Genomic DNA, 27040 nt, shown 5'->3' on the forward strand with positions numbered 1-27040 from the left:
GGATTGAATACCTATATAACATTGAAAGGATGAATTCAGCATAAAAAGGGTTGAATGACTTGTTCCTCCCTCTCATTTATATATCCCATTGCGAGCCATTTGGAAGATAGAATGTAAAATATAAATTTAAAAAATATACATGTTTGCTGTTGTTCATGGATATTAGTATACATATTAAATAATTAGCTTGATTAATTTTTTCGGATCATATAGCATTTAGATTAATTTAATAATAAAATGTAATAATCAATAGGCCTAAATATTATTTAAAATTTTAGTCAGAAGGAAAAAATTCGATAGTATTAACGTGGAAACCGAAATGCACTGTGGGATGTCGAGTCCGGAGATTCAGGAATAAAACGCAAAACGCGGACACCTTGATCTTCCGATTCCTGGAAAATATTTCATGAAATGTGACTTTATTATAAAAATTATTACAGTATACTTGTATCACTTGCTATTTTATTTTCATTCAATTTTATTTTGTTCTTCATTATTTTTTATTTTTGTTAATTTTTCTAACTACAAAGAGATATAATATTACCTGAGGGAAAACCAACGCAGAGTCTTGCGAAAATGTATTCACATCGGAGTCTCGTAAGTCCGATAGGGATTTAAGAATCCTGTTTTTCAATGGGCGATCATCTGATTCCTCGTGAATCGGGAAAACCACTCGGCCCGAGTTCTCCAATGTATTTTCTCTCGGGAAGAAGCTTTTTCCGTAATCTTGGTGAGCAGTCAAAACGGGGATGTCAAACTTTAGCTTCCCTGTTCCGGTACGATCAGCCTCGTCTCCGGCGATGCCCGGCGGCGGAGCTTTTCGTTTTCTTTCTCTGAGAAATTCCGAATTATCTGTCAAGAAACGAAAGCGATTTAACTCATACAAAATCTTCAATTTGAATGTCGCCCGTGACAAATCTACGGTGCATCCTTTACCTCGCGAAGCGTAAGATGATTGAGGATAACTCCCATGTCCGGCTTTGTTGAAGAACCGGAAGAATCCACCATTGTAATTGTTCAGATAATGCACCAGTTTGTCGGGATTACGCGGACACTTGGGGAACGCGCGGTAACACATGGTCGGATTTCCATTACTGCTGTAACCCAAAACGGCCGCTCGGGCAAAACTCAATATAGGAGATGTTTCTGCCAGTCCGACAAGCAACCTGGTAATATAAAAAAAGCACGTAATAACTTTGCTATAATCAGTTTAAAAAATACGTTATACGTTATTCAAAATTTTTTATTTGCATATATTATAAAAAAATACGGACTGATTGAAGGCATTTCTTCCAAATTCTCCTAAATATTGCTCCTTATTCCCTGTTGATGCTCGCTTATATTCTCCCGGTGGCTTTCCACTCGCCACCTCGCAGAGTATTCTGGGCACACACTTCAAATCATCGTGGCGAGAGATCGATGACAGCGCGTTGAAAAGATTTACTCCAAATCCGCCAAATTGATTAGGACGATCGTTCAGCGTATCTTGATAATTACCGGTAGTAAAATCTAATGGAAAATCATGATATTCCTGTAAAAGATTTTTAGTATATTAATAAACAATAGTAAATCTTACACGGTCAGAATATATTAAGAATATAAAAATTAAACTTACCGACGGAACTTGGGCATTATTAAGTAGATTTAAGATTATATTTCCATAAGGAAATCCGTAAGAATTTTCTTTGTATACTGACGAATCCGTTTGGCTCGTTCGTCTTACAATTAACGATCGATCATTGTTTTGAGCGAAATGATCGATAGTGAGTTCATCCATGCATCTGTATGATTAATTGACTCGATTGAACATAAATAATGACGACTTTTCATTATTATTCTTATACAAACGCAATAATATTTTCATTTAAATATTTTCGTCAATATATTCTGCCGATAGAGAATATTGGGTTATTACTTACCGTAATAAATCTGTTACATTGTAAGTTTTCCGAGAAACATTAAAAATGCATTGAGTATTGTCAGATGATTCTTGGGAATATTGTGATGAATGTTCGGCATAAGCTTCAGAACATAAATATGAGAGGCACCAAACGAAGATAAATTTACTTATCATTTCGCGGCGTATAACTGTAAACTATCTTTATTTTAAATAAATACAAATCTCTTTTCTTCGGTAGAAGATGTAAAGTTTAACTTTACTTCATTTTTAACGCAACACTGTTAAATATAATATTAGAACATTAAAACACTTTCATCACATTGCATAAAATTGTAATATTAATGTCTCCTCACGAAGCGTTTTACGGTAAACGTACTTTTGTCTAATTCTACGAATTAAGCAATTCACGAATTTTTATTTATTTTAATTTTTTTAATTTATAATAACACAGTTTCGTATTTAACTATTTCTTTTTTCTCTTAATGCAAACGATCGCGTCGCCTTTCTAGGTTTTGCGCCAACTGAAACTTTCTTCGAAACCAATCCTCTGGTTAACCGTTCGGCCGTAAAGACGTGGGTAGTAACGCGCCACTATAAGCAACTCTCACTCCATATGTGCGTTTCACATTCGTGTGTGTATATGTGTGTGTGTGTGTGTGTGCATAAGTAAATGTACGGGTGAAGAACCCAACACGAAATGGCATTATTTTCGCAAGAGCTCTTCGAAAATGAGTGGATTCATGGATGCATGGTTCCTTAAATGTCAAACGATTTATTTTCACATAATAACAGTGAAGTACATGTAATGATGCATTACATGATGGAAGCCGTTTATGTCATGGACATATATCGAAGAAATACGAAATCACACCAAAGCAAAAGACGTATTTGAATCTACAATTATAAATAAAATATTAAAATATTTATATATTTGCTATATTACACAATTATATGTTTCTCGTGACAATTTTTTATGTATTTAATTTGCATTTTTGTTAAAAACAAAATTACAGTTTGATTTAAATCAGTCGAACAATAACAGAAATAATAATTACATGATAAAAAGAGGAATATATCTTTTATACAATCGATATAAAGGATTATGATTGTACAAACACATGCATCGACATTTTACACAAAAATTAACACAAAAAACAGATTGTAATTTATTTTGTGATCATGAGTATTTAAACTTTTTATGGCATCAAGATATTTATGACTTAACAAGACGATTTGAGTACTTCACATTATGCATTTAGCTAATCTGACAAGGTGGCATTATCGCAGGCTCTTCCTCTCTTCGCCAATAAGTGACATAGCTTCGGACTGCCAATAATGTCGCCCATAAAGACGCTCAGTAAGTAATTCTCTTTCATCGGGTTGGACGACGACTTGTACTCCCTGCAAAATCATGATAACGCAAATTATTGGCAGCATTACCTCGTTGTACCATGCAAATGTGTATTAAAAGAGAGACAAGAAGAAAAGTGGGAAGAAAAGAGGAAAGAGAAAAGAGAGAAGAGAAAAATAGAGAAATATAATATTTCCTTAAGTGTGTATATATGTTTGTTTACACACTGCATCGTATCGCCTATAAAACGACCGTCGACATGTCTTATCGCCTAGTCATTGTCGTCGTCTACGCGACATCGCTATCTCGCCTAAATGGATTCCTAATTTCTAATGACGCCACTCCGCTTATACAATCCTTCCACAACTGACCGCTTTCCCCGAGACTAGTCGGAGAAGGTGTTCGGGACGATCTCGGGACAGCTTCGTCCCTCACACATGGTCGGTTAAGTCCGTCTAGACGGTAGTTGCCGCCAGTACCCAATCTCCAATTTATCTGTTCTCCCCTCTGCCCCTGCGGGTCTCTCGGTCTCCCGCATCTTGAATATTCCTACCTCCTACGTGAGAGGTGCCCGCAGGTGACGAGGAGACCCAAGGTACGAAATGCGTATGGAGAGACGCATCGTGCGTCGACAGGTACGGCGACACGTGCTCGCTATCTCGAGCTGCGGGGCATTAGGAGGTCCGAGATAAGCTGACAGGTCCTCAAACTTACGGGTCCGGATAGTAGGGCAATCGTAAAACGGAGTCTGCCTGGACACGTATAGCGGCGAAGTCACGAGAACGATCGGAAGAGACGATCGACGATGAAGGGCGCGGTGACGATGAAGAGAAGGACACAGTTATCAGAATGCATTAGAGCGCTCGTAGAGACACCATTAAAGGCTATTTGCTCCCGGCGTTACAACTGAATTTAGTGTAAGTCCCGAGAAGACGGGAAACGGTTGCGCGGAGCGCGTAGACAGTAGCAGGGATTTCTATTATATTTTTCAATGGGTGCGTAAAGAATGAGGGCAGAAGAGAGGAAAATGTTTCGTCGCCATTAACAGAGAGTACCTCTGAATGCACTTTCTTTTAAGAATTTGTAGGTTGCATCCTGACATTATCTTCGCTACGATTTTACGACGCGTTACCATACGTTTTGACCGTCTATTGATTGATTAGGAACCATGTGTCTCCATAGGTGGCGATTTAATTTTTTCTGATTAGAAAGAATTAATTTTTTTTCTTCCGATAATTCAACAAGATACGACAAAGCTGTGTATGGCATGTATTTACTTTAATGTCTTACAAAAACAAAAAATGACTTATATATAAAAACCCGTTAATATGTAACAATTTTAAAATTTTACTTTAAATTTTAATTATTTATACTAAGATGTTTAACGCGTCAAATAATAATTTCCTCGAATTTTTTATTAAAAAATCCATTATTAGAGATATTGTTTTCACACGATTTCGCATATTAAAAAGAAAAGTCACCTTTTACATTAGAAAGTTATCACTCGTTGCCTTCATCTTGAGTAAAATACCTTAATCTTGCAAAAGTGAATAAAGTACACGAAATGTTACAAATCATCGCACAAATGGAGCAGCAGCTTCTCGTTGCTTTAATGAATTCGTTAAAAGGAAAACTCGTATCGATTGTATTTCCTAATCAAGGAGAAACGCTTATACATGAAACCTGTGTTCGAGACACAAATTCTTCGAGCCGTGAACTTCAGAGTCACGATTGTATAACACAATCACGAGAGAGTTGTAACGATAATGTGCTCCCTCTCGTCCTGAATATATCGATTATATATCTTTAACTTTTTTTCAGGTATTATAAGTTTTCTTTAATACTTAACAAATGCAAACTCTCAATATATTATAGGTACTTTTTTATCGAAATTATCAGATAAACTATAGCGGTTACAATATCGTAGTCATTTATATCGCACCTGAATATCTCGTTCCAATTAAGAACGCGTTCCCAGCTTCTTCTTTGAAGGGTTTGTTCCGCGTACTTGACACAAATTCTCTCGTAGATGCAAACGTTATTTCCGAGCTCAGCTACTAGCTTCTTTTCGACTTGGCTGACATCTAAGATCTCTTCGTCGTGTATCAAAGGATGTGCTCGTTTCACTCGACTGACATAAGTATCTAAGAATTCAAAGAAAATACTTTTGAAAGATTTGCAAAGTAATTTAAAGAGATTTGATTCAGTTTATTAAGATTTAATAACTACCTATCTAGAATGTTAGAAATTTTTGCAAAACTTTCCCCTTAGTGTATAATAAGTAGCACATAATTTCTTAATTACGATGAATCTTTTAATTTGTTGCTTCAATTAACTCGTCTGGTAGTTTTAAAGTATTTTGATTTTTGCCATTACGGCCTTGTTCCGATCTCTTGGCGTACGTATTCATTTAACGGTAAGTAACCTCAGTCCTCGCCTCAGTCAATTACCATGTCATTACATGGTTTCGTGATCGAAGAGAGAAGTTGCAACAACAACACTTTCGCTTTCGCTGTTCGCCAATTTGATTCGCGTATTCAGTGAGTTAACCGCGGAAAAGTTAAATAACTTATGACATGTAATACTTTTTCACGCTTGGTGAATCATAATATTGACAAGAATTTCCCGATAATTCTTACAGTATTTCCTCTTTAGCCGATTCGATCTATTCATGCTCCTGATGCTTATTATATTTCAAAAATATCCGTCATGTAATATATACGTGTTTGTGAATAAGAACTGCATTATTATAAAATATTTTCTATGCGCATTACCTGGACTCAAAGCATAAGCGAGCTTCTTGAGGAAGTTGGTGATTCTTACGCTTGCTATAATTACCGGAAACCCAATCAATTGCACTGGAAGGTCGAAGATTGGCTCTTTTTGACCGGCCACAAGTGTCAATGTCAGAAAGCAGCAACCAAAGAGCAAGAATGTCCGCGGCAACTGCATTATGTAGTAGATCTAAGGCATTCGTTAATTATTGTAAAAGTGTTGTGAAACTGACTCGACTAAACACGGTCGTGCGGAGATTAGCTTCCGCTATTGTGAGTACTTCTTCCTTCCGTCGCGTGCAGCTTTCTCTACTTAACACAAAAGAATAACTACTTTACATTACTGTACATATAAAGAAACAATCCTCGTGTGCAATTAAATGCGTTACATACAATGGTTTATAATTTATCTTCTTAAATTATTATTTTTTTTAATTTAGTTCTATGATTGTTTCAAAATTACAAGTTATAATAATAATTTAAGAAAAAACACTATGAATTACACTGTGTTATGAAAATATTTTAGTTGATCGAAAGCTTCACTTTTTCCTTCAATGAAACTCTACGTTCTCTACATATCTACGAAACCTTAGTCACGCACTTCACGTCCAAATCGTCCAATCGCGCCTTTGCAAATAGATCGATCGTTATATCCGTTATATCAAAGCACCATTATCATGCAATTCATAACAGACGTATAAGTCGCTGCACCTATACCGCCGATATATTTTCGCGTTCGATCATGCGAACCGCACGTATCACCTAAAACACGCACTTCCGCAGCTGCGCCAACGTACCCGCGTAATTTTGGCGTACCGGTTACACGTACAACCAACGGACCGACGACTAGTTGCTGCTTTGGTAAAAACTTGTTGCTGAATGTTCCTTGGAGTATCATGAGGCCGTCGCTCATGCCGGCGAAGAGAAAGTGATTGCCCCTTCCCGGCGGCGCCTTCGATCCAACAGTTTCATGTTACAAGATTTGGTATACCTTTTCGGATTTCCTCGTGTCAGATCGTTGAGGATGAGCCTTCGCGGACGTAACTTTGTTCTCCCTGTCAAGGTCGATGTGCCAATGTGCCAATGTGAAAGTCGTGTGTGTTCTTTCGAAATTGATACGCGACGATTTGACTTATTGTTAGATATTTTCTAGCAAATCAATTTTAGATAAATATCGAGGGAGCATTTTTTCGTATCGTTATATATAATTGTCGCATACTTAGTTGCAAACGAAATTCTTAGCAGGGTGGCGAGATATTGATTTAAACACATCATGCATTTTTTGAAACTTCACGGTATTTTAAATCATTTTATTTAAACTTTTGACATTCAAAGAGGTATGTGGAAATTCTTTCTGTTTCGTCACCTATATAAATACGTGATAAATCATTCGAATAGTTTAGGGAATATCACACAAGACGCAACACGCACAAAATATGACGAAATATATTTTTATTACGAATCCTGAACGTTTTGAATATTTTAATCGTGCCACATACGAAATATATAGGTTACACATTACCTTATTGCTTAATGATTAACATTTTCTTTTCTGGCTCTATTGTCCTACTTTCCAGTGGTCAAGTCTTCGTATAATCAATCACGTATGCAGCGCACAATGCAATGTTACGTGAACGCAATCGAAATGCAATAAGTCGTGCATTTATGGCAAATATTCGAGGAACTTCTTGGAGCGATTACAACAGTCTATGTGTGTGTCGATGTCTCAATAGAGCGGACTAATAATTAATTTTAGTTATTAATATCATCCGTCGTTTTTAGAAAAGTCAATAAAGTTTTTCTGACTTCAGTTATGGTTGTATTGTGCGTTACGAAAGATGAGTCGGAAATTGCAGCTGGAAATCGCGCGCGTGGCTTGGCATCGGCGCGAGAAACGTCAATAAACTCCTACGGCGATATCGCGCGATAATTTTTGCGAGATTTCCGAATGTGTCGCTGGCTGTTTCGGAGGGCGATGGGAACGGTTAGTGGCGCGGTTTCATCGGCATTACATCCCGTTTGTCCTCGCATATCGCGCCAGTCCTAACTGCTAACCGAGAACTCTTGGCACGATCTCGTTTACGATCGCATGGTTCGTTGGGAAACGTCCACTCGGGACGAGTTGGCATCGGGCTTAAGTCGATAAAGACGCCGACGATTATTCTAATAATTTTCGCGCGTTTTCCCGCTGGGTTTCGGATTATATCCGGGAATGGCAGTCTTGTATTAAAATAGGAAAAAGAATAGGGTATAGAACGAAGATCGGGAATTCTGATAATTTGGCAAAGCGTCACCATGGGACCTCCTACGGAAATGCACGATTTTGGGATCATATACATACAGTGAACTTATGACAATGTCCAGGGGGATATTTCGCAACAAAAAAGAAATGTTCGGTGTGTTCTCTAGTAGCAAATTCTTTTGCCATTTCTTATTGAAACACAGTAATATTTATAATATATAAAAATGTACAAAATTACGAAATTAAGGAATTATCTCGGGAATTATACATATTATAAAAATAAGGTTCCTAAAATATATAATAAAATCTAAAATGAAATTATATAAAGTATAGGAATATTTTATAATCAGAAAATAGAGAATATTCAGTGTTTTTAAGATGAAATTTATTTTTTTTAATTTCTTATTAAAAATTAAAACATGATAATATATACAGTATAACAATATGAAGTTACAAAAATATGTGATTGTGGGTACACGTTAATTATATAAGATTTCCGAAATATAAAATTTGAAATATACGGTGTATCAAAAGTGAGTGAAAGAAATATATATAAGTGAGATGAGTTCTTGTTAACAAATAAATAAATAGTAATATTGAGCATGAATATGCATACATGTGTCATCTTTTAAATTCATAAAAAGTAAATAATTTACACATCAACTGATTGTAAAATCTGACGAAATAGTTTTTTGGGATTAAAGAAATCAGACGTCAACAATATTAGGTCAGATACTTTTCTATAATGTTAACAATTTATGATTTCAATTTACGAGCTGAAAACTTTTATTTTACGGTATAAATAAGATTTCAAACGCCGAAGAACATTGCCATTTTTTCCTTATAGTAATTGCGATATATTATCACGAAACCTTATGTACACCATTTACATGTTGCATCGCCAAAAACGCGATTCATCGCTGCGCGAATTGAATTCTTCTCATGTTAATGATCTCCCGAACGCGAGTAAAAACAAAGTATCCGCAGTATCACAGGTTCAGTATTCGTCAACTCCGACAGTTACAGTGGTTACGGCTCATCAGCGTAGACGAACCTTCTTCATCATGTTCAGAACGCTGATACCCGGCAACGGGCACGTCGGGTAAAAGTTATGGCAGCCCTGACCTTCTATACCGGAAATCAGTTGACCCATGTGAGCCGCGAAGTGGTACCTCGACGGAACTTCCGCCATCGTACTCAGACTTGTATCCCTGAAAATAACAATGGAGCTTTTATTAGCGTAACAAATTTTCAGTCGTGAAACGCAATTCGTTAATTTTAATATAGATGTTACTATTTATGGATATACAGCGAAAGAAACGTTTCAAATATCGGAGTAATCTTATAAATATTTTCCTCTGACAAACCACTACAAAACCAAGTCGAATGTCGAAACAGTTGACTATTAAACTGGTTACTGGCACGATGTGTAAGAACCAGCACAAGGTAACTCGCCTTTTACTTTCGATATATCGACACCAACCGGTAAATGTGTCCATGCAAAATCCGGTTACACCCAGCAAAAAGGATATGTATTATCAGATCCTTTCTCTCCTTCAATGTACCCGCATTTGCATTTCCAGGCAAGTCAAAGGGGAACAAACAAAATCTCATCATCTCTTCTAAAACGTCATAAATTCGAAATCGTCCACAATAATATTCCACTAAACAAGCTCGTAATACTTCGATTTCTCTCGTTCTTCTTTTAGTTGGAAGAATAATTTAAAGATGCTTGTAGAAAGCGTTATTGAAGTAAACTTAGTAAACTATTACCACGGAATACGAGCGGCAAGGCAAATCGCTTTCTTCCGGACTTTTTTCCGAGAATTCTCACACGTTGCTTTGCAAATCTATTTCCTCGGATTCCCGTGGGAACTAAAATTGACGTCGATTGCCGACGATATTCCGCCTTAAAAATCATCCTGATTCCGTCAAAAGCGAACGAATACCGTGCTGAATTCTTCGAGAAATCATTTGATCTATCAGGAGAGTAAAAGCGCAGCAGTTTCGTCACGCATGGCTCCCGCGGAAGACGTTTTCCTCCTTCGAGAAAGAAAGAGAGGAAGCTCTTCCTCCCTTTACGATTCCGTATCCTGAGTATCCTGACTTCGAAGGGGCGCCAAGGATATAACGAATAAACGCAAAACGGCTTTTTAGCCTCTCCATCTTGATCGGTTTAACCCGGAGCGATCTGCGTCGATAAAAATCGAGCCCCGAGATGCGTCAGAATGGACTGGCGTTTACGCAGGCATAAAAGTAAATATAAAGCTCGGATCCTTCCGGGACATTAACCGCGGCGCAAGGATCGTTCCTAGGGCGATTCTCTCTCGCTTGGGGATAGCGCCCACTTTCGCGCCAGAAAGACAATGAAGACGCGTGAAAGATAACGTGCGCTGCATTTGCCCTATCTACGACTTCTAATTATATTTAAAGTTCTATTTGGAAACTTTCCGGGAAGTTTTAATACAAGAGCTAATATTTTCCACAATCGTCTCCCTCCCGCGTAACTTCTCTATTTTATAGACGCTTCTGTCTCTCGTTTAATTAAGACTGCGGAATTTTTATCTTATCGCAATTACACGTTTAACTTTTAACGAGTGTGCAATGTTGTGTAAAAAATATCGTGCATTTAAACGAAAACAAAAACGTACTATATGTCGAGACAATGCCGTCGTTTTGGTTCATTATACTTTCTAATGGAACTCGCTTTTCTGCGTCAATTCATTTTACTGTTCGTCGACGTCGTTTTCGTTTAACACACGGACGGAAGTGAACGGCCGTAATAAATATAAGACTTTTATTTGAGCTTGTCGCTTTAGGGATAAACTACTTAAATCCACCGATTTACGATATATTGTATAAATGCTCCTTCAATTTTTATCTTATTTATCGCGATATTATGATTACTACTTTCTTTATTTGTTTATTGCTCGAATTACTATTTTATAGAACAAATGCTGTCAGAGAAAAGAGATAACAAAATACGCAAGAAGTTCCCATTTCTAGTTATTATCATAAGAAACGAAAAGTTAAGTAAATGCTAATGAGACATACTATTTTGTGAAAGAACAAACCGAAAATTGTCAATACAAGTGTGCATATTAATTTATTTGTTTCTTGTAGCGTGTAAAAAGCATGCAAAACAGAGAGTACACATGCGGTTTGCACTTTATTCGTGAATAATGCAAGAAATTTACGTTTGTCTCGAAAATGAAAACATCAAGACTTCAATCCGCGATGAACGCAAAACGATCAACGAGCGTTTCTTTAGCGCCATATATCATATGAGCGACAAGTTAATTACCGAAGTTCGAAGTAATAAAACGCATTGCTTTCTATCAGCTCGCGGCGTTTGCCTATCGCGAATAAATGTTTGTAGGAAGTCGAAGTTCCGGGAAGGCCGAACGGTAGATGCGAAATGACATGTACCGCCATGTCGCGGAGAAAGTATATGGATTGAATAACCTGTGAAAAGGAAAGTGCTCGTTGAGGATGGTTACGGCGAGGTGCGGCAAGAGATGCGCATTTTCGGACGGGATTTACGTAAGATACGACGGACTTTCGCGGTAATTTTCAGCCAGCCAACACACTTTCAAAAATGCGTACGACGCAATCCTTAATTTGCGATCCGACGCAACGTAAAATCCGTGGATCATATTTTTACAATTCCTAATAAAGGCCGACAAGAGGCGACAAGAAGTACTCTAGACGATGATAAATAGAAATCAATGTATATATAGTCGCTGACGAAATATTATATAAACCCACTTTGCAAATACAAATAACTTCTTAAAGTTTTTTTGCGAAATGTAATTGATTGTAAAATAATGAATCTGGAATAATGCATTTTGATTTTTAGAATAATTTAATTAGTTATGTCGCAGACTAGATTATCAATATGAAAATTTGGAAACATCTCTCCTTCCCTGGTTTTTATATCACATCCTAAATTTAACGAATACGCATTCGCGCGTCGAGGATCGACACGAATGTATAATTAATACATTCATGTTGGAAATTTCCGCGTATCAGGGTCCACCGCGACGATACATTCCACACTGTGCAAATATGAGGATTTAAAAGCGTTCCGCGTACGAACGAATACCGCATTTCCCGATTTTCCCACAGAGTTCGTTTTAACGTAACGTTGCTTTTAATCAGGACGTAAAACGGCGCGAGTTCGCGGTATAATTCTTTGCATTATCCGCATAACGTGGCGAACGTGTGTGCGCGAGGCGGGACCCTAGCCGCATTTTATCTCCGATCGTAAACGAAAATTGCGAAATACGCGCGGCGTGCACGCCGCGCGCAATTGTCCCAGCGTCCAATTTTCCCGGGCGAGCAAGCGTTTCTCGTTGGATGTTTCCTGTGGTCACCTACGCCGTCGTTTTCCAAAATGTCCCGTATAATTGTAATGCACGGGTGATATTATTACTAGCTTTCAGCTTCGCTGAGTGAAAATTGCAAAATTGCCGTGCCCGTTCGTCGAGGCCGACAGTCGTCGGTCTATGATTTTGGATAAGAAACACGCAGCCGTTCGCATTCTGAAAAATCACGTTTCTCGTAGTTTTCCCCTTGCCATTACCTATACGCGATCCGAGGAGAATGTTTCCGTAATCTTCGCACATAGCGCTTGCGCTTCAGGGTCGACGGACGTTTAGTTGCAATGCCGATCGAAAGTTGTGAAAGTAAGAACACTGGGTGCAAGAGCCTCAATGATGAAAGTAGATTCTCGCCTTGCTATAGCAAAATAAATTGACTAGCGTACGAACCATCAGCTAATCCCCGATCATTCCAGATTCTCCCTTAAGCGACTTAAAAAAAAATCAGATATCTTTGCGATTTAATGATAAGTTTGCTATTTATTATTTAATATGAACTGAGCCACTTTCTCTTTTTAATACTACACATGTGGAAAAAAGGAAATAGATGTAAATAGGATGTAAAAGTTGCATACCTTATAAGATTCAAAAGAGATCGCTCCATTTCACTTAGTTGCTCTCGGTGAACGGATTTGGTGAGTTCGCATATTAGCTTCGGCAAGCAAGCAGTTTTGATTGTCGCCATCATCTTCGCACGGCGTAAAGCAACTGCACAAAAATCGGAGTTATATTGTCAATTATATCGTGACACATGCAATATCATTCTGAGTGATGGGACGATTAATGGATCACGTGCATTATTCCGAATGACCACGCGTATTCGTATGAAACGACCGGCTTTGTTTAATCGCACGATAAGTAAATGACAAGTTAAGAGCGAAGGACGCAGTTTGAAAATTTCTAAAGATCTGGAACGTGACGGGAGGACACTTTTACTTTCAGAACAAAATGTGTTTCGTTCTCGTTACGTCTATCTTTAGAAACTGAACTCATATACAAATGTATTAGTAACGTTATAGTTTCTACTTTTGCCGACTTTTGCTATATTTTTTTCCGCTATTGAAAGACAATACCGCGTGGTATTAATTTATTAGAAAATATTTGATCAATTAGGCCGTATTTTTTAATATAACTAAAATATATATTTTTTTTCTATTAATATAAAAAGTAATTTATTAAATAATGATACAAATCGGCAGCTATATTGTGATGTTTATCGCGATAAGTAATACATACTAAAATGCAATCACAAAATGTCATAAATATATTATAATAATCGTAACTATTAATTAAATATTATCGTTAAAGAATACGTACATTACTCTCTAATTATATCTTTAATCTTTAATATTTTTAAGAATATACTACGCATACGCTCCGTCGGATTGAAATCCATTTTATCGTGCTCTACTTTCCAATAGCATTTTTTCGACCGAGAACTGGTTATAGTCGTAGCGAGATTTCGATAAGCTGCGAGACAGATGAGACATACATTGAGTGTAGGAGGTCTCGATAATGTTGGCAAATAATTAAAACGGACGAGCGCGCGACTAATTAATCAATTCGCAGAGTAGCAATTAGCTCCACGCGAACTAACAAGCGTAACTCGATGAATAATGGTATGACGACACACGTGCGTATGGATTTCGTATGCGAATATATTTTTATGCAATGACTGTAGGGAAAAATAGCAGTTTACACCCAAGGGTATCTTTCACAAACTATAAAATTACAGCTCGAATAAGATATCATCGTGTTGTGTCCAAAGTAAATATGATTGTATTCTTTTATTTCGTAACGCATCTGTGAGAAAGTTTCACGTTACATCCATGTATATATTTTACACGATATCCTCATTCTTACCGTTATTCTTATCGACGTCTATTTTCGAGACAACGGGTATCTTTTCATGGGGCCCTTTGAACTGAGCTTCGGGTTCTCTTACAGCATCAGTTATGTTGCTCTCCGTCGCGTTACCGAAAATCGAAGCAATGAACGCGCTATAATCGCCAGCGAAAACCAGAAACATCCCCAAAAATATCACCAAACGCACCGTACTGGTGTCCATGTTGATTTTTTTTCAGTAAGGCGTTAGACTAGAGATAATCCGTTAATTTGTTGTTAATTCCTTGACAATCTCATCAGACACAAGACTGATGAAATGATGATTGTGAATCCAGAGAGGTAGAGAATTACGTCTGAAAAAGTATGAAATATCGAGCGGATTTAATTAATTAAGGGACAAATTCGAACATAATGTGTAGATTTAGAAAAATTTGACTCCGTTTTATATTCTATGTTAAAATATATATAACGTATAAAAATGTATAAAATCAAAGCGGCAGGATTATATTGAAATCCAGTTGATTATTAATTTTGAATGATTCTATAGTTGCTTATATATTCGTTACATGTATCATTAGAAATAAACATGATACCCATCACAACAGATGTGAAGTTATGTTATCTAATGATATAAACGTACAAACGTCGATTCGCGGCGATGACTCCGCCGCTTTCAACGATCACGTATTATTACGTAAACGAGTAGAGTCGATCATGCTTCGCGACTGCGGGAGCGGTAAGTTCGCCTTAACCTGAATTCTCAAAGAAACACAATTACTTATACGCGTGATCGTCCAAACAAATACCTCTCCTTGGACCCGCGATCGATGCAATTGGCCAGGCGGCCGACACTGTGAACCGGTTACAGTTCTCTTTCTTTATCTCCCCTCTCTCTTTCTCTCTCAAGAGACGAGAAGACTCTCACTTTCTGTTAACTTCCACTTTCTTCAAGATCCGCCGCAGCAATAAAGCTAAATCCTCTTACGATGTTCGTCTTACTTTCATCCGAAGCGACAAAGCTCGTTCTCGAGAGCCGCGGCCGCTTCGAGCGCGACGTCGACGACTCCTTTGTATTGTCGAATGCACTTCTAGCGCACGGGAGTCGCGGAAATGACCGGCGAAATCGTAACGGGAATTCTCCTTCTACTCCCTTGTCCCAGGAAACACGACGCAAACGACGCGAGACCTCTCTCACCGAGCTGTAACACCGTCATCGAGCGGGAGTGGCGCCGGAATTCACTTCCAAAGTGACTCGCATTTGCGAATGACGTCGCCGATTATAATTCGCGCGCACGGCAAAGTATTCTCATACCTCGCAAACGCGAACGATGCGATTTGCCCATTAAATCGCGCGCCGACGTGTGCGAAATTTCGGAAAGCAATTAACCGAGGAGCGGACAATCAATCCCCGAACGTCGACGTTCGAAAATCTCGCGCGCGTTTCAACTCGATCGCTAAATCAAATCACGCGTAAATCGAAATCCGCGGATCGTAACTCAGGATCGCGCGCCGATCCTGCGATTGTATATGTCGCGTGGCTGCAACAAATTTCTCTGTTTCTCCATTACGCACAATCGAAGGTTCACCGTGAAAAATATCCGGATGAAATGCTGGACGTCGAATATCACTGTGTCACCAGGAGACGTCTTTGCGAGACACAAACGAGCTCACAATAACGTTCCGTAAAAACTGGGAGAACGTTCTGAACGAAACGTAGAATTTGCAAACGTGCCACTAAGTATTGTTACCGATCTATCACCAAACCGCACTTTGGAGTGACAGCTCGTCGTCTCCAACGAGGAGAGAAATACGAGCAGCGCAACCGCAGTCTGTTGAAGTCGCGGAATGACTGTGAATGACTCGAAACTACGGCGGCGAACCTAACGAGTCGTCAGTGAAAGTTGGCCGATCGCTCGTAAGTCCACGAGTTCCGATAGCTTGTAGTTCTGCCGCTCGAGCGAGGCAAATCGCACGGGAAAACGTGCTCTTTTTAGTATTGGCAATAGTTTACAACAAGTATCGCTCCGTAACATATTGCACTTTAAAGTCAGAAAAATTACGATAAGTACGAAGAAAGAAGCATCTTATACCGCGTGAATGAAAGAATGGTTCCGAGGAAACGAGTTAAAATTATTTACCAATTCGAACAAAATTTTTATTGCAATTATTTTCATAGATAATAAATCTAGAATAGAAAAATAAATAAGATATATATTAATTTTAGTCAATGAAAGCTATTTTTTTATTAATTTTACAATTAATAAAAAATATAATTATTTTTTCTCCACTGTATTTTCGACAAATATATAATGGTGTCTCGCGATATCCGTGCTATTTCAAGAATGATACAGTGTGAAAATGCTTGGGAAAATAAGGAGAGTCAATTGAACCGTGGCAAACGGAGCAGAAAGATGATAACGTCAGTGGATAATTAACAAGTGGAGCGGATTGTTACATCGAAAGATTGGCGCGTATGTAGCAAAGGCTTTCCAATTGCATGCTGATCTTAACACACATAGACTAACTAATTGAAGACTTTCGTCCTCGAATGAAAGTATGTACGACCTGACAAACCTAATAGCTGAACGAATAAACAAGATGATTTAAAAACTATTTGTAGCTTTTCTATTACAGTTTTTTTTTATCTAAGCATTTCGCAATTTTTCAAACCTTGGAATAATATTATATTATAACAGAAATTATATACAAGTTACAATCTTTTTCTAATTTAAATATAAAATATTTAAAAGAAAGTCATATTATTCGCATTATCTGTGTACTCTAAACAAGAAATAGTAACATATATGCAGAATGAAAACTAGATTGATACATTACTGTTCTTCTCATAGAAAAAATATAATAATAATTATGAAAATCACAGCGGCAGAGATAATTTTTATACCAATATTATCTAATATTGGTGCAAATATTCGCACTACAATATAATTAAATAACATAGCAAGAGTTAAAATTAAAATTAATATATTCTTTTCGATAGATAAAAATACGGGAAGGAAAATAATGGTGATATATGTTTCGATTGGATCATTGCTAATAAAATACATACTTTAGTTGTTTCTGAAACGTTCTCTCGCTCTTATCCATGAAACTATATATTCAATACATTTGTTTATTGAATGTCCCGCAATGAAGTTTGCATAAATATTCATTTTGATCAAGGTTTATGAAGAACTATTTTTAAATCAGGTCGCGTCTTTTAATGCGAATGCAAATGCCACCCATATATTGCAGTTAATATCAACATGTCCAATTTACGCAAAGAAGTGTAAGTTATGTGTAAGAGATATTTACTGAAAACATAAAAAAAAGGAAAAAATTAAACACGCTTTTGCTCTATCGTTTCGTAAAAAATTTACCTCTCGTGTGCGCATACTTTTATCTCTATTGCACACATTATGTAAATAACTACAGCTTATGGCAAAAAAACGTCCATGAGATATTCAGTAAAAAAACAAGCTATAGAACATTAGCGTAAAGGCTGTTGCAATAGCAATAGTGCAAATCTTTCGAAGCTAATTATAAGAAAGGAATTAAAACAAGAGAGAGAGAGAGAGAGAGAGAGAGAGAGAGAGAGAGAGAGAGAGAGAAAGTGTGTGTAATCAAATTACATATTTATTGTATTTATTACAATCTCGTTATACAATTGTTATAGTAGTGTATAATATTACAAGAATAAATATTAAAATATTAAAATGACATAATTTGTAATATACTTTCATTAAAGAACGATCATTTTAAAAACGATGCCGAGGAAAATTATTGAATTTATGAGTCATTGAAATTATTAAAATATTCTACTTTTATGAATGTCCACGGAGAAAGATGGTAGCCAATCCTAATAGTGATTTGGTGAAAGGTGTGACATTTCTTAAGGAATCCATATGAATTTTACGCATATTGCAACATGAAGATCGTCGCGAACGCATCTTTGTGGACAGCCACTTATTAGGATGTCTTTTTCGATCACCATCATGATAATTGTATCGTGAAAGAATTTTATTGGTAGCTATAAAATAGAGATTGTGAAATTAACTTGATTTAAAAATATTTTTTATATGCAGAAACTTGGCTTTATAATACAATTTTAAAAAAATTTCAAGTTAGAATAAAAAAAGAAAATTTAAAATCTTGCATAGAACGACTGACATAAAGGAAATAGATGAGACGAGTGCTATTCAGTTCACATGCGAAAAACAGAATGTATTAAAATTACAATTGCAGATGCGCGATTTCTAGGCCAACACATTTCGAATTTCATGAACTGATATATGTATCTCACACACTTTGCTTTTATAATTTTTCATACGCAAAAAGGTGTTTGAACAGTTTGTTCATAGATATCTGAAGATTAAATATTATTATAATGTAATTAACGTCTTACGATATTGATTTACAGATTCGGAGGAAGCTTCTGCAGAGGCACTGTTATTTGAGTCCGATTTTTGGCGGTGGAGTTGCAGATGCAACTGCAGACGACGTTCTCCGCTGCCCAGGCGGTCTACTGACAAAGATCCCGTACTTTCGAGGCGGAGGTTCCGGTGGTACAGACGGTGGAAATGACGGTTCGAGAATCTTAAAATCATATTTCATAATATTTCGCGCAAGATGCAACCAGTTATTAGTTTTTTTTTTTTAACTTTAATGTCCATATAAAAATATATGTTTAATAATAATTTAGTAATAGATTGATTATGATATAAAATCGTTAAGATTTAATTTATTTAAATTGCTGCAAATAAATTCTGACAAAGAAACACTAAATATTTTTGTATGGTTATGAAAAAGGAATTAATTCATAATTAATTCCGTTCGTTAACCCGTGATCTTATTTATTAGTTCATAATGTAAGATTTAGAATATCTTATTTAAATGTTCCTTTTTTTGTATAAAATGCATTTAATTCACCTTGAACTTCTCGAACGGGCTCGTGACTCCTTCGAATTCTTTTGGACATTCACCCTCGATGGCTGAATTAAGTAATTTGTCTGGTTGTTTGTACTAAAAACCATCTACGATTTAATAACAATTACTGAAGCTGGTAAAATGATTAACCGCAGAATAAACGTCGAGAGACGCGATCATTACTTTTTCAACAACTTTTTCCAATCCGGTGATTTTATTAGATGTCGTAATTAATTCTCTGCTAAGTATGTGCATCTGAATAATAAATTCAATAGTTACGATTGAACATTAAAGTATTAAAAGTTTCACTTATGCGTAGATGATTCGCATAACTTTTAAACTTACTTCATCTTCCAAATATTTCGTAGTCATCTTTTGCGCATCTGTCTGTAAAGTTAGCACCTTTAATTACATATACATAGTAAATATTACTATAAAAGTAAAAAATAAGAAACTATTGAAACACTGCTGACCGTTTTTACGATTACTTCCTCGAATTCCGCCTTCTTATTTTTTAACAAAACCAGTCTGTCTAGTTTCTGAAAAGTGTTCTTGATAAATATGCATAACACAACAGCATTGGTTATAGCGTTATGTAAAAGGAAGGCTGATCTTGAATGAGTATATAAATGTCATAAACAAAATTGAACTGACCGTCTTATTCTCTGCAACTGTTATTGACATCTCTCGATTTGATTTCTCAATTCGTTTTATTATCTTGAAAATGGTTGTATCGAAAAATATATTAAAATTAATCTGAGGTTTAAAGAATCAGTCTATTTTTTTTAAATTATAGATGCAAATATATAATGTAAACTAATGAATTAACTACACACACGCATATATTTTATATTTCTACATTTATTTTAAATATATATAATTAATAAATATATACATATATTAACTATATACAAGTATATCTCGTTTCTTGCTTTTGTAATCATAACTTATTATGCGGACTACTTACGTTATTAGCATACCACAGCGCTACATAGAACAAAATGTACATCAAAATGCAGACGTAGAAGTTATCCAAAACGTATGCTCGTATAAACGACTGCGAATATGAACAGCGATGGAAAAAATGTCAAAAACAATTGTCATGGCAAAATCATTTGGCTTTAATGCTGATTCGAAGGGGTTACCTGACGGTCGTAAATGTCAACGAGCTTCAAAATCGGATGGTTTCTCGATAGTTGTGAGAAATAGCACGGCCTCTGCGAGAACATCCTCGAGAGCGTAATCCATTAGCAAAGTAAAGAGTTACGAAAATTAGAGAAACTCGAGCACACCAAGCGCGAAAATCGAGCAACGTATTCCTGTGATAAGACGCGAAACGAGAATTTCCAGACGATTTGACAGCATCGTGTGAATGTATCTCATTTACATTCGCCACTCGAGTTACTTGAGAATAGCGGAATGTCGCGGAAACCCGTGCCGAACTTCGTGGAACAAAACGATTTTCATCGAGAGCTCTGTTAACGAATATTGGTATAATGAGCACTTTTTAATAAGAATCGTATAAATTTTCAGTTTATTAGAAAATTATGCTAATAAAAAACGTTATCAGTTGGATGCAGGTTTGACACTTTGTGTTTAATAGTTTTCAAATTGCGATATTTTATGTATTGGTATCGTAGCTTCTGAAAAGCTCCCTTATCAGGATATTATCTCCCCCGCGTGGACTCGTATAATAACACCTCGCGGGATCGCGATAATGTAATCTCCTTCATATAAACATAATTAAGGCGCGAAAGCGTGTGTTGAAGCAGGTGACTTCATATAGCGATGGCCGCGTTTATCGATTGCAGAGGTTGCGACACGAGTGGTACGAATAATTCCCGCGATAAGAGAGAGCGTAATTTCGATAAGTGATAGGAAGCGCGACAGCGCAGAGAACGCATTGGGGTCATAATTATCCTTATCATTGTCATAATCCGCTATTATTATAAGTGTTACATTCTCGAACTGTCTCTAATGCTTATCGTACTTAAATACGTAATAACAACTTGAAATGCAACCTATAATCTTTCTCATTTTTATACAACGCAACTCATAATCCCCATTTATGGGGGATTTTAATTAATATGCGAGCAATTTTGCTGTAAACGACGAGCTTTATAATTTTACGAACCAAAATTTCAAACGTCAGCACCACTACGTCGTCGTCATTAAAACGTGCTATTCCGCGGCTTCAACTCGGCAAGGGACTGCGAGATAATAGCACAGGTATTAAATCCAACTTTATGCTATGCAGACACTTTCGTCACGGGACTGGTACCGACAACTAAAACGTACATTTAACGGAAACTTAAACAAAGCCGCGAGTAACTATCCAGTAACTATCGAAAAGCGGCAGGAATCAAAGTCAAGGGGAAAAAAAAATCTAAACTGTTAAACAAACACTCGTTGAAAGTCGCGTCCGTCGCGTTCGAGTGGTCCCTCCTCTATCCGGCCCTCCGCTCAAAGCAAATTATGAACTAATCCACGAGGGATCGTTTGCTTTTTGCGTCAAGCACCGAGTCGGCTCCATCGACATCCTTCGATTAAATACACAAGGATTATCACATGAAAGGCATACAGGCCGCTCGGCATGCAGCGACAAACCGCACACACACGCGCGTCAACGTGACGTATATACGCTCGAATATGTACACAGCCGGTGCGGTGATATGCTCGAGCATCGGCAGGCTCTAGCTGGGGCGAGACCGGGCCACTTGTCGTTTCCCATGATGCCTCGCGGGCAGGGTTGACTAACTAAATACCGAAGTTAGACGGGTCCCGAGGCCAGGGTTAAACGGAGCTTAAAAAGCTTCGAGCGGACGCTTTGCGGGGTGATGGACGACGCGCGAGAGACGCCGAATCAACTGCGAAAACACTTGAGATCACTTAGAGGAATCTCCGCGATGCGTTTACGCCCCGTCGCAATGCGCGACGTCCGCAGCTTCGCTCTCACCGATCCATCACCCTCCCGGGGATGTTTATGTAAAACAGTAGCCGATAAACGCGGCGACCCTCGAGGTGGAAGCGCGATGGAACCACTTGACGCGTCAAAAACGTCAGTTACATATCGGGGGCGGTGCTGCCGCACAGGGTACGGCTGGATGGTAGCTCCGGGGGTGCTTTTGTCGAAGAGAAAAGACGGGATTGAGAAGCGACCTGAGATATATCCAGAATAGAAATTGAGAGTTCGCCGCGAAAGGGTCGTTATTATTTTACGAGGGGAGAATCAGTTTGTTTGGGAATTTAAATGGTTAAATAAACGCGACACTGAAATTTGCGACATTTGATTCCAGAATGTTAAATAATTATTCCCAAGACGACTTATATTCGTTAATTATCTATATCGCTATTGTTCATGCGATATAGATATCTTTTTTAACTCAATGTGATACTCATTTTCTCTTTTAAACATTTTCTATGGGAATATAATCAAAGTAAAGGTCAGTTGCGATTCGCGAGGATATTCATTTATCTTCTTTATTCAAAATCCCCCCAAATCAACCCAAGCTTCAGCGCACTGAACTCTACACGAAGGACGAATGACCACAATCGCCCTTCACGACCGAGTTATCGTGCGATCGGTATAAGCGCCAAAGATAAAGGCGGTTGCGAGGCACGGGGGAGGAAAATTGGTCGGCCACCTAGAGCAGGATATCGCCGAAGGATCGTGGATCCTGGACCCTCTCTTGTGTGCGAACTACTACGGCGGAGACACGCCGTTTCGGGGCGACAGGATCGGGACATAATCGATTTGCCGTGAGCTCATCCGTAATTCGCTCCCTGCAGTCAACGCGACGAGAAAGTCTCGGCGGCAAAGGCGCCACCCGAGCGAGAAATTACTCATCGTTCTGATTGAGGTTAATTAATTAGATAATTAAGTCCGCCCCTGCCCGCGACCGGCGCCGAAGGGACGGAACGCGGCAGGGTACACGACGGGGACGAGCGGCGAACGCGAGCGAGGAACGTCTCGCTTCTGTCCCCCAGGAGAAGGTCGACGCCGATCCTCGTTATAAAAATGCTCCCTCGTTATTACCGGAATCGGTCCGCTTCTTTTATCTCATTAACCGTCTTTCCCTGAATGCTCCGCTCGTGTTCGGCTGCGGATAAAGTCACTGATTTTTATTTCGCGCGAAGAAAAAAGTTTCCGTCACGGTGTCACGTTCAATTGGACGTTTCTCGATCGATATAGGAATCATTAAACGCAAGCGACATTCGATCGTGACGATAAAATAAGATGTGACGAAGATCGTAAGAGAGGCAAAACTCTGAGATACGCGACAAAATGAGATTGGTCGTCTTTGTATAAACGCGATAAAGTCTGCGAAAATTCTGTTACAGAAATGTGATAAAAATTTCACAGTAATTCCACGTGAAACGAGCACTTTTTTAAACTTAGCTCCGAGTTCGCTTCCATCCGCGCAATTTTCTGTTCTTTCGCTTACCGCGGTAAAACCGCTGGCGAAGTAAGCCAGCTTACGTTCCATCGTACACAGGACATCAGAGCCGAGGATTGGGGGAAGAGTTTAAAGCGAATCTCTGAAAACCCCGCACGTTCGATAAATTTTCATGTCACCTTTATCTGACAGTATTTCACAAGCAACGCTATCCAGGGGTTGGCTCGGCCGCGTATGAAAGAACTCTTTACACGTGACACTTAACGAGAATCTCATAATCTTGCGGGGATGCGGCTCTCTCTCTTTCTCTCTCTCTCTCTCTCTCTCTCTCTCTTTCTTTCTTTCTCCTTTCCTCGTCCCCCTGACACCCTGGAAATCCCTTTGAAGATCTACCCATTGACGCTCGCGGTTTAATATTCCGTCACGGATATTAATGTTCTCCTAGCAACGACTCCTCGTAAATCAGCAAAGCCCCCATGCTGATGCACTTTTCGCTACCGTTTTCCAGCATCTCCCACCCGACCTCGCCGCGGTTTCAGCTCTGTTTTCACCGATACCGCAGCTTCCCTCGCCTCGTCCGTGAGATCCGCGCGAGGACAGTCACGTTGATTGAGGATAATGCGAGATACCAATTACTCGTTCGAATGAAGAATTCATTAGTGAAAAAGAGAAAACGTTGCGACGACAGAGCGTCTCTTAAGCTGTGGCCTTTTATGAAATGCATCTTCTGTCACTAAGCGCTTGCGTCATTGTGCTTTGATGTTATTCCACATGCATAACGTGCAACGTGGAATCTTGATTTGATTCTAGTAAACTCGTGAAATGTTACAGATATAGATAAAAGATTTAAAAATTAATGCACACACAATGTAATATGAGAATATGGACTTTAGTGAAATGTTTACATATCGGTAAAGATCAAGCTATCATTTAAAAAAATGTATTTTAATAATAATTATTATTATCTGCAATCTGGTAAAAAATATATAATTACAGTATCGAGTTCGCTAATTAAATAAATGTGATCCTATGTTGAAAAAAAGCTTGGCAAAATAATAAAGTAGGATTATAAAATGCTTTTTTTACGTAGAATCACTTCACACGGTGTTCTTATCTTTACTATTAACGTACATTTATATCAATGTATATATCCGGTTTTTAGAGATACCTTCAAATAATATCTCAGATTTTTAAATTTCACGTTTATCCATTTTCAAAAGTACATTACCGCTCAAATTTATCACGGTTCGTGCACTGAAAAATATTCCGTCTCGGCTTTCTTCGATTTTACGCGTTTCATGAAGAGAGAAGGATGTTCCCTTCGAGTTCTGTCGTTCCACCGAGCGTGAAATAAGTGTACACACGAAGTCCTCCCGTGCCGGTGCAAAGGGGCGCGAGGCTTTCCACGGCGGTCGCGACGATAAAGCGAATTTCCACAAGGGTAAGAGAAACCGAGGGAAGTACCTCGCGTTCACGGAAACACGATTCCCGTGTTCTTTCCTTCAATCGAACGAGGGATTAAAAAAAAGAATCCCTTACGCACGAGTCGTTTTATAAAACCATAAAGATGTAATCGTAGAACCGAGATAACGCGGAGTCCTGTTATCCCTAGAGAATTATTGCGCGCAGGACTCGCTGTGCAAACGTGGCGAGAGAGTAAAGTTGGTTGCAAGATAGAGTAGAAGATAAATAAATCGAGCATCCGCTGGTATTACACTGGTTGAAGGAAGTAGGTCGAGTCAAGTCCCTTCCTGACTGAAAAAAACCATTATTTTATTATAAAATATCATTTATTTTAAGTTAGCTCATATAATATCATAACACTTCAACACGCATTTTAAATTAATTATTAACATAATCCATGTAATTAAATTTAAAATTATATTGTTAAAATAAAGAAGATTTAATAACTTTTTTGATAATAAACGAAGGGGTACAATTTAATACATATAATATATATATTATTTATCAATATAAATATTAAAGACTAAATGAGATCGTAGCACGATTTCATTGTGTTTATCGCGTTGGCAATAATTCGAGCCCCGGAAACTAAAAAAAAAACGGATGCGCAAGATTTGAGAGCTGTATATCATACGGTCATTCTGAATCATCCCCAAAATCGAATCTAAAAGTGATTTCACAATGGCACTTGCTCGCTCAGCTGTCATTCGGCACGACGTCGCCGCACCTACCGTGGATCCACTGTGCGTAACAGCACGCTGCGCTTACAGTACCCCCGATTATCCCGCACGCAAGTGTCACGGGTATCCTGTCAGTCAAGGATCAGCGAACCGTAAGGAGGAGCATTGTACGAAAAGTATAACAGAAATGGAATCTCGGGGGTGTTGCCGAATTCCGGTCCGTGCGCGCGCGAGCGGAGAGGGTGGGTCGGCCGCTGTTCTCGTGTACACGCGCGCGTGGATCATGTGGGGTGACCGTGATTGGACGTCACTCGAGAACATGTCAAATCGAAGAATATGCTGTGACTTGAAATTAATTTGAGTGGTTTCCGCAAGACTGTCGGCCAAAGGACCGCACGCGTGCGTCCCTGATTAATTGTTTTCGTCCAGTCACGAACTGTGAAACCCTCGTGAAGGATTGGACCACTCCTAACAGTGTCTAAAGAACATGGATCTCAGCTGTAACGAAAAGCATCTTGCAGATGATCTTGCAGATATAAATAAGATAATTTTGCTATGTTTGAATTTTTCATATCAACTGTGTTTCCTTATAATGCACTTGGTTTATATACTTATATCTAATTTGGAAAGTTATGTTTTAAACATATAGTGTTCAATAGTAGTAAATCCGATGATAGCATTATCGAACGGGAAAGATTCCAAAGTCTGAATCTATTTTTGACTGATGCGAATATAAACCTCAACAGAATCTTTATTTTTCACCGCATTTACGATACTTTCACAGATGATTAAAAAACACGCAATAATCAGTCAACGATAAATAAAATATAAAGAAGAGGTTCCATGGTGTAACGGTTAGCACTCTGGACTTTGAATCCAGCGATCCGAGTTCAAATCTCGGTGGAACCTTCATTTTTGCATAAAATTATTATTACAAAAACGGCAATAAATTTACCGTTTTATAATATGCAAATGAGCAATAAACAGAGGTTCCATGGTGTAATGGTTAGCACTCTGGACTCTGAATCCAGCGATCCGAGTTCAAATCTCGGTGGAACCTATTTTTTTTGCATAAAATTATT

At 38.1% G+C, this 27040-nt stretch overlaps 4 protein-coding genes and 2 non-coding genes across 8 annotated transcripts; 2 read left to right on the forward strand and 4 right to left on the reverse strand.

Moving 5' to 3' along the window:
- LOC139818420 (uncharacterized) lies at positions 1-2074 on the reverse strand. Its single transcript, XM_071787114.1, has 6 exons — positions 1920-2074; positions 1616-1781; positions 1275-1531; positions 937-1166; positions 545-852; positions 1-392 (listed from the first exon to the last, which is right to left on the reverse strand). Exons 1-6 carry the CDS (start codon positions 2072-2074, stop codon positions 303-305), a joined length of 1206 nt encoding a protein of 401 aa, XP_071643215.1. The 3' UTR covers positions 1-302.
- Positions 2075-2933: 859 nt separating this feature from the next.
- Positions 2934-6327, reverse strand: LOC139818135 (uncharacterized). The gene is made up of 3 exons (XM_071786675.1): positions 6026-6327; positions 5194-5395; positions 2934-3301 (listed from the first exon to the last, which is right to left on the reverse strand). Exons 1-3 carry the CDS (start codon positions 6201-6203, stop codon positions 3160-3162), a joined length of 522 nt encoding a protein of 173 aa, XP_071642776.1. The 5' UTR covers positions 6204-6327; the 3' UTR covers positions 2934-3159.
- A 2354-nt stretch (positions 6328-8681) lies between these two features.
- On the reverse strand, positions 8682-16343 carry Geko (geko). Of its 3 annotated transcripts, none has more exons than XM_071786192.1 (4): positions 15301-16343; positions 14513-14847; positions 13225-13357; positions 8682-9478 (listed from the first exon to the last, which is right to left on the reverse strand). In XM_071786192.1, exons 2-4 carry the CDS (start codon positions 14715-14717, stop codon positions 9307-9309), a joined length of 510 nt encoding a protein of 169 aa, XP_071642293.1. In that variant the 5' UTR covers positions 14718-14847; positions 15301-16343; the 3' UTR covers positions 8682-9306. The 3 variants fall into 3 exon arrangements, with proteins under 3 accessions (XP_071642293.1, XP_071642294.1, XP_071642292.1); XM_071786193.1 differs by having other exon boundaries at positions 15273-16343; XM_071786191.1 differs by having other exon boundaries at positions 15135-16343.
- Positions 16344-18239: 1896 nt separating this feature from the next.
- On the reverse strand, positions 18240-21215 carry LOC139817912 (uncharacterized). The gene is made up of 10 exons (XM_071786194.1): positions 20563-21215; positions 20385-20474; positions 20072-20134; positions 19891-19956; positions 19763-19804; positions 19601-19672; positions 19421-19524; positions 18910-19087; positions 18581-18584; positions 18240-18521 (listed from the first exon to the last, which is right to left on the reverse strand). The coding sequence occupies exons 1-10, from the start codon at positions 20644-20646 to the stop codon at positions 18316-18318; spliced, it is 909 nt and encodes a 302-aa protein (XP_071642295.1). The 5' UTR covers positions 20647-21215; the 3' UTR covers positions 18240-18315.
- A 5580-nt stretch (positions 21216-26795) lies between these two features.
- Trnaq-uug (transfer RNA glutamine (anticodon UUG)) lies at positions 26796-26867 on the forward strand. Its single transcript has one exon. It is a non-coding gene; the product is annotated as a tRNA-Gln (tRNA).
- A 79-nt stretch (positions 26868-26946) lies between these two features.
- Trnaq-cug (transfer RNA glutamine (anticodon CUG)) lies at positions 26947-27018 on the forward strand. Its single transcript has one exon. It is a non-coding gene; the product is annotated as a tRNA-Gln (tRNA).
- Positions 27019-27040: the final 22 nt, after the last annotated feature.

The sequence above is a fragment of the Temnothorax longispinosus genome, chromosome 8 (genome assembly GCF_030848805.1).
Source record: "Temnothorax longispinosus isolate EJ_2023e chromosome 8, Tlon_JGU_v1, whole genome shotgun sequence".
Lineage (NCBI taxonomy): Eukaryota > Metazoa > Arthropoda > Insecta > Hymenoptera > Formicidae > Temnothorax > Temnothorax longispinosus.

Bases quoted from the DNA above. Each gene is read 5' to 3' on its own strand.
- LOC139818420 (XM_071787114.1), bottom strand. From the start codon at position 2,074: ATGATAAGTAAATTTATCTTCGTTTGGTGCCTCTCATATTTATGTTCT. The intron at 1,782-1,919 runs GTAAGTAATAAC...TTAATCATACAG, and splicing joins AATGTAACAGATTTATTACG to ATGCATGGATGAACTCACTA. The intron at 1,532-1,615 runs GTAAGTTTAATT...AATCTTTTACAG, and splicing joins ATAATGCCCAAGTTCCGTCG to GAATATCATGATTTTCCATT.
- LOC139818135 (XM_071786675.1), bottom strand. From the start codon at position 6,203: ATGCAGTTGCCGCGGACATTCTTGCTCTTTGGTTGCTGCTTTCTGACA. The intron at 5,396-6,025 runs GTAATGCGCATA...TTGAATTCTTAG, and splicing joins CGCTTATGCTTTGAGTCCAG to ATACTTATGTCAGTCGAGTG. The intron at 3,302-5,193 runs GTGCGATATAAA...ATGATTTTGCAG, and splicing joins AATTGGAACGAGATATTCAG to GGAGTACAAGTCGTCGTCCA.
- Geko (XM_071786192.1), bottom strand. From the start codon at position 14,717: ATGGACACCAGTACGGTGCGTTTGGTGATATTTTTGGGGATGTTTCTG. The intron at 13,358-14,512 runs GTAAGAATGAGG...ATTTTTGTGCAG, and splicing joins AGACGTCGATAAGAATAACG to TTGCTTTACGCCGTGCGAAG. The intron at 9,479-13,224 runs GTATGCAACTTT...TGTTATTTTCAG, and splicing joins TCTCTTTTGAATCTTATAAG to GGATACAAGTCTGAGTACGA.
- LOC139817912 (XM_071786194.1), bottom strand. From the start codon at position 20,646: ATGTTCTCGCAGAGGCCGTGCTATTTCTCACAACTATCGAGAAACCAT. The intron at 20,475-20,562 runs GTAACCCCTTCG...TCATATTCGCAG, and splicing joins TTGACATTTACGACCGTCAG to TCGTTTATACGAGCATACGT. The intron at 19,673-19,762 runs GTAAGTTTAAAA...TTTATTATTCAG, and splicing joins CGAAATATTTGGAAGATGAA to ATGCACATACTTAGCAGAGA.